At 56.2% G+C, this 14,902-nt stretch overlaps 1 protein-coding gene across 5 annotated transcripts in view; it reads left to right on the top strand.

Annotated features, from left to right (window-relative positions):
* Nucleotides 1–14,902, top strand: part of GNAO1 (G protein subunit alpha o1) — a 169,504-nt gene that overhangs the window by 136,094 nt on the left and 18,508 nt on the right. For 3 of the 5 annotated variants that reach the window (XM_055233243.2, XM_055233247.2, XM_055233242.2), the window contains 3 exons: nucleotides 4,685–4,845; nucleotides 10,775–10,903; nucleotides 12,771–12,900. In XM_055233243.2, the coding sequence (XP_055089218.1) occupies nucleotides 4,685–4,845; nucleotides 10,775–10,903; nucleotides 12,771–12,900 (420 nt within the window). The remainder of the gene's footprint in view (nucleotides 1–4,684; nucleotides 4,846–10,774; nucleotides 10,904–12,770; nucleotides 12,901–14,902) is intronic. The other 2 variants (XM_055233246.2, XM_055233244.2) reach the window with 2 other exon arrangements.

Here is a 14,902-nt window from a genome sequence, read left to right as displayed (position 1 = left end):
TGAAAGCAGATTGGAAAGAAGAACCGCAGGGCACTGGGCATGGGAAGGACTCAGTGAAATCAAGCAGGTCTCCTGGTCTTTGAGTTTGAGCAGTTGAGCCAAGGTGGAAGACGGGAGAAGGCAGGAAGGGCGGGGGGCCAGGGTGTGTTGCTGCCAGCACAGGACCCCTCCCTGTCCCGCAATGGGAAGGCCTAGACCCCTGGGCTGTCTGCTGGAGAATCCCAGGAAATCATCTATCCCAGACGTCCCCAAGCTGTAGAATGCATCCTACTGGAGTGGGACCCATTAAATTCCAGGCCACACATGGAAGTTCAAACATGGAAGCACAGTAGCTTTGTGGCCTCAGTTTGTAAATCGCACCGTCTTGAGTGTCCTCCTGCAAAGCCTGTTGTGGCTCCAGGGCCCCCACATTAGCGTGTGATCCTCAGGTCCAGGGAAGGTCTTGCCTCGCAGGCATCCCGAACCCTGCTCTCGGGTCCTGACTTGTTCTGACTCAGGTGCTCCACAGATCTACAGAAACCATGAAGGTAGGGCCCAAAGAAGGAAGTCTGGAAAACTCTTGCCAGGTCCACCACCCGCATTCTTCAGATGGGAAAGTACCCTGAGATTGCCCGAGGTCAGCCAGGCGTGAGGAGCAGGATCGCTGCAGGTCCCTGACTCATAGGCCTTGCGCTGTTTTTAGCCCCAGGTGGAGGCGCCACCCCTGCTTACCCACCTGCTGCTGCCCTGAGTCATCCCTGCCTGCCTGGGGCACCCAAAGCCCAGGCCCCAGGGCCGGCTTTCCAGGTCACTGCTGCCAAAGGGGCTCGGACAGCCTTCATGCCCGGTGAGGGCAAAGTCAGACCCCAAGGGCTGGGGTGTTGGTGATACTGACACTTGGGAGCTGGGTCAGGTCAGCATGGGGACTTGGCCTTCCAGCCTCTGCACTGTTGTAGCTTCCTTCCCAGGACAGGCAATGGGAGGGAGCACAGCTGCCAGAACTTTCTCACCGCCCTTCTGCAGTGGGCAGGCTCTAACATGTAAATAGCACTTTAGCTGGACAGCTCAATTGTGGAAGAGCTTTGGCCTCACACTTCTTTTGTACAGACCTTTTGTTGGCCACAAAACTTCCAGATGCTGACCTCATTTTCTTTGTCTATCCCATCCCCAAGGATGCCTGCAGACTTTCAGTACCTCCCACTCACTTCTAGAGCCACGTGCCACGGACTGGGCAGTCAGTCTCTCTCCTCCGGCCTAATCAGAGGGTTGGGAGTTGAAGGGGTTTGCAGCAGAATAATTGTCTAATAATAATACTGCATGCAGCTGGGCGCTGTGGCTCACGCCTGTAATCCCAACACTTTGGGAGGCCAAGGCGGGTGGATCACCTGAGGTTGGGAGTTCGAGACCAGCCTGACCAACATGGAGAAACCCATCTCTACTAAAAGTACAAAATTAGCTGGGCGTGGTGGCACATGCCTGTAATCCCAGCTACTCAGGAGGTTAAGCCAGGAGAATCTCTTGAACCCGGGAGGTGGAGGTTGTAGTGAGCCGAGATCACGCCACTGCATTCCAGCCTGGGCAACAAGAGCAAAACCCTGTCTCAAATTAATAATAATAATTCACACATGAATAAAATATCCCAATTCTGGAGAGCCTGTGAAATCGGGGAGATGGTAGGCCTGGTGTATGCCACTCCCAGACCCCAGTGGAGTCTCAGTCTCTCTGTTGGGCTCCAGGACTCGTGCAGGCTGAAACCAGGGGGAAGGCAGCTGGAGGAAGGACCCCAGCTCCCTGCCTCCACCTCCTCCAGTGCTGAGCATCTTGTCTTGGGCCTGGTAGTAGTCAGGGTCTCTGTGAATATGAGTGGCAGAAACTGACGGGATAGGGCTCACAGGACAGGTCACATGAAGGGTAAAGGGACCCAGCCTTGGGAACCTAAATACCATGACACTTCCCTGCTTCTTTCTGGTAGCTTTATTCTGAGAGTCTTCTCCATGGGTTGGGGGACACTGGTCTCAGTGATACTAGCAACTCTGGGGCCACATTCTCCTAAGCTTCCCACTTTGAAAAATCTCAGGGAAAGACTACAGGTGGCCCAGCATGGTCACATGCCCACCAGCTGCCTCCTGCACTCATCGACCCTCTTCCTTGCCTTGGCATCTCACACCTGGTTCCCAGGGCCTGGCATGGACTGGAAGCTGGCCTGGGCTCCACAGGACTCAGCGTCCAGCACACTCCTGTCCTGGCCCTGTGTTCCCAGCCATGCCATTTCCTGTCGCTGGGACATCTCACAGTGCCACTCTGCTGGTGCACACCCTGAAGCGTGGTGCCCCGGGCGGGCAGTGGTCACTAGGCAGGGGTGTTCTCAGGGCCTGCTAGGATTCAGCCAGGAACAGAGGGGCCACTCGGATGGTGGTCACTTTGCATTTTGGTTAGGAGAGTGGTCTGAACAAAGTCCTGTCAGCCACAGAGATATATGAAGAGCAAGAAGACAGGATATGTCTGGTGCCTGAGCTGAGACAGGGGCTTGCTGTCCTCAAGACAGCTTCTGGAGGTTTAGGTTCCTCTAGAAGCTTACCTGAGACAAGGATTTGGGTGAGACAAGGAGTTTATTTGGGAGGTCATTTCAGGAAGCACCGAGGAAGTGGGGAAGCCACACAGGAAGGGAGGGAAGCCATGAAGGGGAGCTGACGGGTGGCCTGCCACGTTGGCAGCTGGGGCTCCATCCCGTGGGGATCCTGTCTGACTGTGTAGCTTGTCTCAGAATTGCCTCCCTGGGAGGGCAAGGAAGCCGGGGTATTTGCCCATTCCTGTCTGTCTGGGGCACCGACTCAAACTGTGCAGCCAGCTATACACCCGAGGCAGTGAGCTCCATGGGCAGAGGCAGGAGGGCGGCCCGGGGCAGCACCTGCTCTGCTCTCACCTACTCTGAGTTGGACATTAAAGGCTGTTGCTGCCTCAGACGGAGCACATATCTTCCTGGGCAAGGCCAGTTCAGCTGTGGTCTAGACCCCTCTACCAGGCACTGTCAGCCGTCCAGGGTGCTCTTGGCACAGGTGGGTCTGATCATAGAGGCTGGGCCTGGAGTCCGAAGGCACCTCATCTTGAGTCCCAGCCCTGCCACTCACCATCGGGTTGTTAAGTGAGTGCCTTCCTCTCTGTGGCCCTCAATTTCCCCACTGTGAAGCGGAGACGGTAATACTACAGCGACTACTGTATTAGCTGTGCCACAGCAATGCTGTCTAACAAGACTCTCCTAAACCCAGCCACATAGTTCTGCAGATCAGAGACCCAGGGCAGGCTCCACTCTGTAACACGCTCCCCAAGTCCTCTTCCCAGGATGAATGACAGAGCCTGGGCATATTCATGGCGATGGCAGGGCCCACAAGGACCAGCAGAAACACGGCCTCTCAAGGAGCTGGCACAGTGCCACTCCTGCACCATTCTGTGGGCCATGGCGAGTCCTGTGCCATACTCAACATCAAGCAGACAGGAAATATACTCAGCCTTTAGCAGGAGGAGCTGAAGAGGCACAGGGCAAAGGGTGTGGGCAGAGGAGGGGTGAAAGGCCCAACAACACAGCTCTTGCCACTCGCTCCTGAGGTGAGGGAGGTTCTGAGTACGGAGTGTATTCACCAAATCCTTCGTACACTAAGTACTACTCCCGTGTGTGAGGTGGCGGTGACGGTGCAGTCCTGGGATGTCCCCAGGAGCCTTCTTATCTTCAAAGACCACCACACTCCTGGTTGTGATGTTACATGCATGTCATTGTAGTCTTTGAAAAGGCGACCCCACTTTGGTATCCAGGATGAGGGGAAGGGGAAGAAACCTGTTAATTATGCAGTACTTTTTCTGTAATTTCAAGAAGGCTCAGCCTACACATGTGCACCTTAAGCAAATTCAGCTACACCCACTCAGACAAGGAGGAAGGCAGGAGGCAGAGGAGGAGAGTGCTCCAAGCTCTTTACCTGTCCTTTCCCATTCCCATGTTTCACCTGACCTAGGGGCTTCCCCTGCCCCCAGAGAAAGGTAGGCCCCAGGTCACAAACAAATCAAGAAAAATTAATAAAATGGACTTTTGGCTTTGAGCAGTCCAAGGGCCAAAGTTCTTGAGATTTAGTGTTGGCATGAGATATTTTTGCCATCTGCACTAACTTGGCAACCAGCCCCTCCCCTCCCCTAGTCCTGAGGCACAGCCCTGCTGTGGCCTATCCCTCAGCTAACCAGAATTCTCCACCAAAACGCTTGCTCCTCCACATAGCCCAGTTCTAGGGACTCCATTCCACCCTGCATAAGAAGTATAGAAAAGTACAGCTCAGCCAAGAACATTGATTGTTTTTTCTCCCCCGAACAAAATAACCGAGTTTGCAGGATGAAAGCAGAGCTGCTGGTTGAGTTGGAGGGTGGAGAACAGAGCCGGGCCCACTCTGCCTTCCTGCCCCAGAAACCTCTGGGGCCCCATGGGCTGCGGCTTGGAGCTCCTGCTTTAGGACATCCATGTGGTGGAAGGCCCCACAGGCCCCACGAACCCCAACTGTGCATGCTCAGGTCGTGGCCCTCCCCGGAGCAGGCTGTGGGCTGAGCTGCCATCCTGCCGTACTGGCTGGGCCCTCATCACAGTCCCCGCCAGGGGAGAGCCCTTGGCTGGCAGGGGTCTTCTGTCTCTACCAAAGTATCAAAGCCCACCATCCACCTCTCCTCACAGGCTGATGCCAAGATGGTGTGTGACGTGGTGAGTCGGATGGAAGACACCGAGCCCTTCTCTGCAGAGCTGCTTTCTGCCATGATGCGGCTCTGGGGCGACTCAGGAATCCAAGAGTGCTTCAACCGGTCCCGGGAGTATCAGCTCAACGACTCTGCCAAATAGTGAGTGTCCCAGCAGGCGCATGGCCTGGAGCCGGGCAGTGATGCAGGAGTGGAAGGTGACTGGTGATGGGGATTGGCAGAGCAAGGAGGATTCTCGGCTGAGGTCACGCCTGCCGGGAGATGTTCTACCACAGGTGGGGGGGTGTCAGGAAGGAATGAGAAGGGGCCTCTCTTCCGTCCCCCCAGGAGGAGGAAGAGGCCAGAGAAGGCAAAGGACACAAGAGACAACCAAAGAGTGGAAATTCCCAGAGGGCCGGGACCTTGTCACTGGCTTGTCCTGGAGAGTGCCTGGCACTGCACAAAGACAGCTTTCAAGTGTAGCAGCTTTGTTTTTTCATGGGGAACCCCTGACCACATAAATATAAACCAAACCAACAGCCATATAGGCAGAAAATAAATGGTGCCAATTTGTTTTATTTTAGAAAAAATAATAAGCTTTCCATTCCCCTATCTTTAAAAATAAGGAATATGTAAGTCTAATTAATATAATAAATGTATACTTTAATACTATGTTATAACTAAATAAGGGGGATGACAGGGCAGGAGGACGGAAGGAAGAAAGGAAGGGGAGAGAGGGAGAAAAAAGAGAGAAGAGAACATGGAGAGGTGGGAAGTGGTAAAAGCCAGAGCTGGTTAGAAGGTGCTCCCGGCTCTTCCCATCACAGCAGGTCACAGGTCCACTGGCTGCAGCTTTATCACTCTAGGCATCTCCAAGGACATCCTCACTGCTTCCGTGCCCTTGGCCCCTAGATTGGAGGCTCCAGAGCCCTGGGATGGTCAGTGTTGGTCAGGGACATGTCTTCTGTCATGGAGATGCTGGGATTGCCCCCTTGGCTTTCGGGAAATGCACTCCACCTTTGCAATTGCAATCTGGTACCCATACATTCAGTGGGGGCTTTCTGCAAGGAGCCCCTGAGCTTTATCCCACCAGCTGGGAAGACTCTGACATGATCCAGTCCAGCCATTTTAACCAGGTCTCAGCTGGGGCCATTTTGCCTCCAGGGGACATTCAGCAACATCTGGAGACATTTTTGATGGCTGCAGCTAGAGTGGTGCTCCCGGCAGCTAGCAGGTAGAGGCCAGAGATGCTGTTAAACACCCCATAGTGTGCAGGACGGCCCCCACGACAAAGAGTTATGTGGCCCCAAACATCCATAGTGCCAAGATTAAGAAACCCTGATCTACGCAATGCCAATGGACAGAGGCCAAGGCCAATGTTCACTCCTGGACATTTCCACGGGCCACATGGCAGCCAACAGCCTAGGGACTTGAGCAAGGCTGGGAGCGGCTTCCCATTTCTGCACACCTAGATTGTCCACAGGGCAAATGCTGAAGTCCTGTGAGTCCCAGGTGATGACTACCTAGGCCCCGGGCCTGATGAGCTCCCAGGGACACCATGGTGGTCAGGGCAGTGAGCCCAGAAGCTCAGTGTCCATAATTCCGTATGCTCAAATCACAGACCAGAGCTAGGCAGGAGACAGTGACTTTCAGCTGCCCTCCTCCCTTCTCCCACTCCCTGTCCCTGCTGTGGAGTCCAGGGCCTCCTTCCCAAGGGCCAGCAAGACCCTCAAGGGCCTTTAGGGCCAGCTGGCCCAAATCTGTCTTCTGGTGGCTCACCAAATTCTGCTCTCCACTTACATTTTTACCCATTTCACTAATTATAACATGAATCCATTACCAAAAAAAAATTAAACAAATGCAGAGGGATATAAAATGAGAAGCAATCTTCTTTCTACTCCCTCAACCAGCCCTGCCCCTCCCGCTTTTACCCACTTCCATTTATTTGTCCCAGTGGCATCCAGAAAAACTTGATCCTCCGACTCAAAATAGTATTTACCACCACCCACTCTGGAATCGAGGGAGCTCAGCTCACCTTCCTTCCTTCCATCGCTCTCCACCTTCACCTCCGGCTTTTTGCTAGTTACAGGATTATTTTTAGTTCTTCCGGTGCTTACCTTTATAACTTTAAATAAGAAACTTGAGTCAGTATTTGTCAACTCCCCACCAAGTAAGCTGAGGAAATTCTCCTCCCTGAAGCCTCATCTCTGCCTTCTTTCAAATTTTCCACTTCCCAGGTTGATGATGTTACCATTCTCTTCTGTCACCGTGGCTGGGCCTTCCGTGTCTCCCCTCTGGGAGAGGGCAGGAAAGACAGGGGACACACAGGTGGTCGGGGCCAGAAGGGCCTGGCACGTTTCCTGTCTTAGCGGTTAGACCTCAGCTTCTGACAAAGTCTTGGGCCCAGTATAGGAAGTAGATCAGAGTAGGTTTGTTGTGCTGGGAAGGAGAGGGAGGACTCACAGGGCTGCCACAGCATGTGCTTCCAGGGGGTGCCATTGACACCCCAACCACCAAAGCACTTCTCTGCCTAGCCCCTTACAGGGGAGGGACCAAGGCACAGGCTCCTGAGCAGGCTCTTGGTGCACCCCGGCCTCTGTGAACAGGGCTGGCCCTCCCCTCTGGATAACCACCTAGAGGCAGGTCCCAGAAACCCTGGGCACATCCAACCAGGGGCTGTGAAAGGTGCTCTGGGGCCTGGTTGGCATTGGTTTTCCTCAAATCCACTTCCCCACTGAGTTGTCCATGCTGGCGTCTGACGTTTCCTCTCCTCACCTTCTCTCTTGACCCCACTCCTATCAGGCTCTTGCTCCTCCGCCTGCTGAGACGGCTCATAGCCCAGTCCTATCCTGGGGGCTGCTCCATCAGCCTCCTCCCACTCAGGGTTCAGGGTTCAGTCCCCTAGTACCTGAGACCTCCTTTCACTCCCAGCCCCCGCCTCCTCTCGGGCCACCCTTTCCAGACTCCCTCGATGCCTCCTGCCCACCCACCCAGGCAACTGGTGATGGGGGAGGTCTGCTGGGGGCTGCTGTATCCCATCCCCAAGCTCCATCCCAGAAGCACCTCCTGTCAAGGCCTGTTGCCTGGTGACCTTCTTCTGTCTCGTTTTAAACACCTTGTACACTTGGACAACTCGAATTCATATCGTCAGCCCAGCCCTCCCTCCTGACTTCTGCCTACTCAGTGTCTGTTTGGACATCAAATGAGTCTCAAGTTAACATGAGCCCGTGGGACCCCTAGCTCCCATCCTCCCCCTAGAACCTGCTCTGTGTGCTCCTCCCTCCCTCTAAATGTGTCTCATTCCACCACGTGGAGGTATCTCTACTTCTGCTTGTCCTCCTGTATCCCACATCCAGGCCACCAGCAGATGCAGCTCCCCTGGCAGGTACATCAGATTCTGACCACTCACACCCTCCACAGCCACCCCCACTGTGCCAGTGCCATCTGGTGACGACAGCAGCTCCGCAGGCCCCACCCGCTGACCTGCTCTCATGGCAGCAACAGGGCCGTTGTCAACATGCTTCTGGCCAGAACCCTCGAGGGGCCCGTCTCACTCAGAGCAAAAGCTCAAGCCCTGACAATGACCTCAAGGGCCTGCTTGCCCAGCCAGACTCTGGCCACCCTCACCTCCACCATCTTCCCCAGCCTCACCCACCACCGGGCCCCTCCATGCGTGCTTCCTGCCGCCACGCTTGCCAGTGTTTCCACCAGGCCACTCGAGGCCCATTTGCTCCCTCATTCCCCTCAGTCTCCCCTGTCCAGACACCTTCCCCAACCACCCTGCATCAAATAGCAGCCCCCAGCAGCTCTCCCCCATCACTAATAGCCTGATTCGTTCTCTCACACTACCTCTCGACGTATCATATCTCTGACTCTTCTGTTTATCACCTCACATACGTGTACCCACTCATCTGGAACACAGGCCCTGGGAAGGTGGGGCTGTGTCGACTGCCCCGTCCCTCGCTCCTGGAACAGTGGCTAGGTGGGATGGACAGTGGGTGCACAGTCAGCCTTCCTGACTGGGTTGTTAAGCAGTTTTCCCACACCTTGCCCCACCCTCCACAGCCGTCTCCTTGCATGAGGCTCGGCCAGCACAGAGAGGCCAGAGGGCCAGGTTGCCTGTGTAAAGGAGGTTTGCCCTGGCTGGGAAAGGAGGAGCAGGACCAAACGCTTCCAGACTGGTGTCCAGCTGCAGATGACAGCAGGGGGGCGTCCTCACAGCTTGGAAGCAGAGGTCATGAGCACCAGGGTAGGGCAGGCACAGAGGCTTGGGAGAGGCTCCTTCTGGCTGAGACCAGAGCCTGCGCAGATACCACTGGCTGGCGAGGAGGCTATGGGGCCAGGGGCGTGTACAGGTCTGCTCTGCAGCCTCGGCTCCCTCACTCCCATCCCCACACCGTGCCTGTCCACGGAGGGCAGTCAGGCTCAGGAGAGGAGGCCAGGATCCTGTTTAAATTTTTTTTCTGGATTTTTAAAATGCTGATGGAGTCCAGTTTAAGAGCATGGGGTCTGGAGCCAGTCAGAACTGGGCTGGAATCCCAGCCAAGTTCATTTTCTTTTTTTTTTTTTTCCCCCGAGATGGAGTCTTGCTCTGTCACCCAGGCTGGAGTACAGTGGCACGATCTCAGCTCACTGCAACCTCTGCCTCCTGGGTTGAAGCGATTCTCCTGCCTCAGCCTCCTGAGTGCTGGGATTATAGGCACCCGCCACCACACCCAGCTAATTTTTGTATTTTTAGTAGAGATGGGGTTTCACCATGTTGGCCAGGATGGTCTCGAAATCCTGACCTCGTGATGCGCCCGCCTCAGCCTCCCAAAGTGCTGGGATTACAGGCGTGAGCCACTGTGCCTGGCTGCCAAGTTCATTTTCTCGCAGTATGACTTCAAGCTTGCCTCCCTGAGCCTTGGAAGCCACCCTTCTGTTTTCTTTTCTTAGCGGCATTCTCACAAGGATTGTCACTGGGTTCTATCAGTGAACACCCTAGCTGGCAAAGGCATCTGCCCTTTCCAGCCATGTGGACATCCATGAGCTGGTCAGCATGCCCATCTCTCATGCAGTGGTGACTGCAGGTCCAGCCAGCAAGCTGGCCGCCAGCAAGCTGGCCCCCAGCAGGTCCTGGAGCAGATGCAGCCTGGGACCCCACATCGTCCTGTGGTTCAGACACTCGGGGCTCCTCCCTGTGGGCTGCTTGTGGTTTACCCTGGCAGCAGGGATGGGTGGCCTGGCAGGCTCCATGGATCACTGAGTCTTCCTTCAGGCCTGGCCCAGCTCCCCACTTCCTGGTTTCCCAGATCCTACCCTGGCTTTAGATTCAAACTTAACCCACAATGAACCCCAAAGCCCTTGCAGGCAGCGTCCTCTGAGTGCTTGGCCTGAGGCCTGGGCAAGTGACTTGCAAAAGCCTGGTCTGTCCCCATAGCAGGAGGTAGCAGGGGTAAAGAGCCCTGATTCCAAAGACCGGGTCCCAGGGAGGCCCAGCTGCTGTATGGCTGTGTAGCCCTGAGCCTCCAAGAGCGTCAAATTGGAAGGGGCACACAGACTCCTTGGTAAGTGAGAAGGAAGTGTGGAGAAGGCAGGGAGCTGCTCGGGGGCCTCTGAAGCCCCAGACAATAATAAAATTATGGCCTGTGGGGCCAAGGGTTCGGGTCACAGCCTCAGGCGAGGTACTTACCTTCGGATGAGCCCCAGTTTTAGTACATTTAACTCAGGGAAATTACGCATAAAACACGGTTACACATGGAAAGAATAGAACCTATCTGTTGGCCATTATTATCTTTTAAATGAAGAAATGACAAAATAGTATTATAATAAACATGGTAGTCTCATATAAAAGCTTGGTCTTATCTGAATGTCCCGGGAGCTGCATGCTATATAGCCCTTTTGGCTGTGAATAAGAGCGTGAGGCTAAGACCCTAAGACCCTCTTCCTCAGTCGCCCCCACTCCCCATGGCCTGGAATGGAGGTGATGTCGTTTCCACAGTGACCTGGAGGGGCCCTGACCGAGACTAGACTCTGAAGATGGGTGGCCTGGCCAGTCCAGAACAGTGTCCAGGCGTGTGGTCCATAGTCCCCTGTTTGTTGCCATCCTCAGCTACCTGGACAGCCTGGATCGGATTGGGGCCGCCGACTACCAGCCCACCGAGCAGGACATCCTCCGAACCAGGGTCAAAACCACTGGCATCGTAGAAACCCACTTCACATTCAAGAACCTCCACTTCAGGTGAGGCCCAGGGAGGCCCCCAGGCCCTGGCGAGGGCTAAGATGGGACATGCCCAGCCTTTCAGCGCATTGCGTCTGCAGCACCCAAACATCATCCTGCCCCAGGGAGCATGTGGGTTGGGACAGGCAGCTAGATACCAGAAGGAACCTGTCTATGTTTCTGCCAAGTTTAGGGGCTGGGGTGAGCAGGGAGGCTTCCTGGAAGAAGATTCCTGGAGTGGGGCTGTGAGGAACACGGAGGATTTGGACAAGGAGGGGCAGCCTGTCCCTGAGGTGACTTCCAAGGAGGAGGAGGAGGTGGGCTACCAGGTGGCCCTTCCAAGGTCACCTTGGGGGAAGGAGCCAAGAATGGGGCTGGGTAAGCCCAAGCTACCTCTGTAAGACCCCGAGGACCCACGTAATCCCAGAGCTGGAAGAAGCAGAGAGAGCTGATCCACCTTCTCCTAGTACGCATGGGCAGCTGAGGCCTGACAAGAGCAGGGCTTTCCCCAGGCACAGAGCGCAGCTAGAACCCAGGGGCTCTGGGGCCTCAGAGCAGGGGCCTGACGGGTGAGCTGGTTCCCGGGGTCCTGCTGCAGTGCTGTGTCCCCACCTGCAGTAACATGCATGCACTGAGGCCTGCTCCGTCCTGCAGGGAAGAGAGGCCAGCAGAGAAGGGGAGGGCAGGGACCCCCTGCTGGGAGAGCTGGATTCTAATATTCCCTGCCTCCCATGTCCCCAGCTCCTGCCCACTCCTGTTCAGACTGAGGGGCCGAGGCTCTGGGCCCAGGAACCCCTAGGCCTCCACAGATCTGGGGAGCAAAACCTTGGGCAGAGCAGCCCTGAGGGGCCTCCCTTGCCTTCCCAGGCTCCTTGGTCTCTCCTGCTCCCCCACTGGGAGCACAGGATGGGGATCTCATCTCAACCTGGCCCAGCAAGGCAGGGTCTGAGAATAAGCATTCTGGAGGGGCCACAGAGGCCATCCACCAACGCCCCTGCATTTCAGATGGGGAGGTGGGATCCAGGGGACGCAGTGACGGAATGAGAACCAGACCCATTCCTTGCTCTGAGCCCACTCTAATCTCTGCTTGCAGTCGCTCCATTGTGTCCGGTAGGACCAGGGATCCTTCCCTGTCCCCCTCTGGCAGGCTGTGTGTCAGCAGGCATCCCAGATCTAGGAGGCTACAGGGCTCCTTGCTCTGGGGATTAGGGTGGGAGACTGACCTGTTACTTCCAGGACATAAGTCCCACCTGCCCACAGTCTCTCCCAGAATTTTTGTGCCCCCTTGGGAGTAGAGTCTGAGAGGGGGAAGAGGCCAGGCTCTGATCTGCTGGAAAGGGGCCGTACTGGGCAGAGGTGAGAGCGCCAGCTTTGTCCACAGCCAGACCCAGCTCCACCACAGCTGGACTCTCACCAGGTTGGGCATGTCCTAAGCCCATGGGTGGCTCACTTCTGCCATCCACATAACAGGTGACATCTCCTGCCTGCCTCCCGCCCGGGCTGGTTTGGAGTTTGCCCAGAGTAAACCCAGGAAGGAATAGACTGAGAGGAGGGTCCTCGTGTGAGGAGGACTCTCAGAGGTGCTTCCTGGGGGTGGCTCAGGTGTGCCCTCTTAGTAAAATGCTTCTCAGATGCAAGGGCAGGTCTTTGAGTGGTGATCTGTGAGCACAGCCAGTCCCAGGACAGACTCCAGGGGTAGTGCCTGGGGATGGCAGTGATCCAGCTGTCTGTCAGCACGTGGAGTGACGAGGTCTTCTAGTGAGGGCTTCTGGCGAGGCTCTGAGCACCATGGCCCCCATCCTCTGCCTCTCAGCATGCTCACAGCCTGATCCCCAGGCAGCCCTCACCTGCCTGGACCCTGCGCCTACCAGCTCCCTGCCTCCTACAGGCTGTTTGACGTCGGAGGCCAGCGATCTGAACGCAAGAAGTGGATCCATTGCTTCGAGGACGTCACGGCCATCATTTTCTGCGTCGCGCTCAGCGGCTATGACCAGGTGCTCCACGAAGATGAAACCACGGTGAGTGGCCTGGGTCCCCCGGGCAGGGGGCAGCACTGAGGAGACGGCCGCAGGATAGGCCAGCCCTCTGAGCACTGGGCCTCGGGTGCCCACAATGGCTCTGGGGTCCAGCCAGCTGTTGTGGTTAGAGGTTTCCATCATGGACGGGCCATGCCGGCACTCCACCAATTCTGTATTGCCAAGGCAAATGCCTCATGATGCCAGTGTGGCAGAGCCTGTGTATGCAACCTGATCACACAGAGCCGTGCAGAATGTGCCTCTTCCACAAACTTGGTGGAGTCACAGAGGCCATCAGGCCAGAGCAAATTTAAGCAAACCCTAAAAAAACCAGGAGGCAGCCAAGCAAGAATGTACATGCAACAGAAATAGCAGCCTTAGCCTGACAGCCATCCCTGGGGCACTGGCCTCAGATGCTGCTGAAGCAGCGTGGGGCCGGGGATGCTGAGGGAGAGGTGGGGAGGGCCCAGGATGCTGCAGGAGAGTTGCGTGGGGCTGGGGGTGCTGGGGAGCAGTGTGTGGGGCTGATGGGCCAGGAAGGGCAATGGGGATGAGGCATGCTGGTGAATGACAGTCATGGCTCTGGGCTCCTTTGCCAAATGCCAGACCAGGCGCCTACCTTTTGTCTTGCGTCACATTCAGCCTGGGGCCTCAGCAAGGGGACATTCCCCTGGGAAAGTGCAGCCTTCCTCTGGGTCTAGTCCTGGCTCTGCTACTCACTGGCTTGCTGCTGAATTTAGGCAGCATCCTTTCTGGCTCAGTTACTGTTTTCCATAAAAGGGAGATAATAATAGTACCTACCTGTGGGGGGCTGTTGGCAGTGGGGTGGGTGATCCGTGTGCAGCGCTCTGGAGCTGTTTCTGGGACAGCAGCGCCAAGCTAGTGGTTGTACGGTTGCTGGTGATTGCCGTGAGCCTGCAGGTCCACTGCGTGGTCCCCTTCTGGGCTGCAGCCCACCAGGCACTGAGCATAGCCCACAGGGTCACTGGAAACAAGCCCCAACACTCCTGACAGTGGGGCCCATAGGCCATGGGGTCACAGCCTGGCATCTGTCATCTCCTTCTGTCTGGAACACATGCAGACCCCCCACCCCATGCCTCTGAGGGCTGGCACCAAGGTTTGAGGTTGAAGGTGGGGCTTGTTGTCATGCTGGGCCTTGAGCAAGGCCTGTCTTCTCTCTGGGTCTGTTTCCTCGTCATTTCTGGCCCAGCTGGTCCACTGGGCTTTGTGAGGATGGGATCAACTTTGGGGTGTGGGCTACGGGGCACAGTGCTATAGGGAGGAGGAGCCGCCGCCCTGAGGGGCTTACACAGAGTGATGGGGCTTTGGGCTGGTGGTGTGGGTAGTCTGGACCCGTTCCGTGTACAGGCTCACCCACCTGGCTCTTCCTATTTCAGGCCCACCTGTACCCCCGACTTGGGTTTTTGCTGTAATTGTTCTCAATGGCATCTACAAGCAGTGATGTCAGTCACCAGCCCAGTCTTGAAGCTGAGTGGGGCAAGGGTGGATGCGCTTCCTGGGCCGTGCTTGGACCCAGACTCACTGACCACCCAAAGCCCAGGTCAGCTTCCTGGCCATGTGCCCCTCACAGTGACTGCCCAGACATTTCCCACTCCCCACTGCTGGACTCTATGCTGTTACGGCCACTGCTCCAACTCCTGGGGTCTGAGCTCCACTTGGCTCATCTTTTTTCCCCATGTCCACCATGGTTTCAAAGAGAGCAAAGGAGCTAGAGGCAGGAAGCCAGGAGGGCCCTTCCCCCTGGAATCCAGCCTCTCCCTGGACCTGCCCTGCCAGGCCTGTGGTTGGCTTCAACCCAAGTCCCAGGCCCACCGGCCATGGGGCTGGGCTCTCGCTCACCTCTGGAAGATGGAAGCAAAGGGACGTCTGGGTGGGCCTAGCAGCCACAGGCCCCGAGCTCTGTAGCCCACGGGTCCCCAGTGAGCATGAGCCTGGTGCTAGGCCTGACACTGGGTCACCTTCCAGCCTGCGGGCCTTGCTGCCT

Source organism: Symphalangus syndactylus, chromosome 11 (assembly GCF_028878055.3).
Source record: "Symphalangus syndactylus isolate Jambi chromosome 11, NHGRI_mSymSyn1-v2.1_pri, whole genome shotgun sequence".
NCBI lineage: Eukaryota > Metazoa > Chordata > Mammalia > Primates > Hylobatidae > Symphalangus > Symphalangus syndactylus.
The sequence above is the reverse complement of the archived record's forward strand: the minus strand, read 5'-3'. Positions and strand labels throughout refer to the sequence as shown.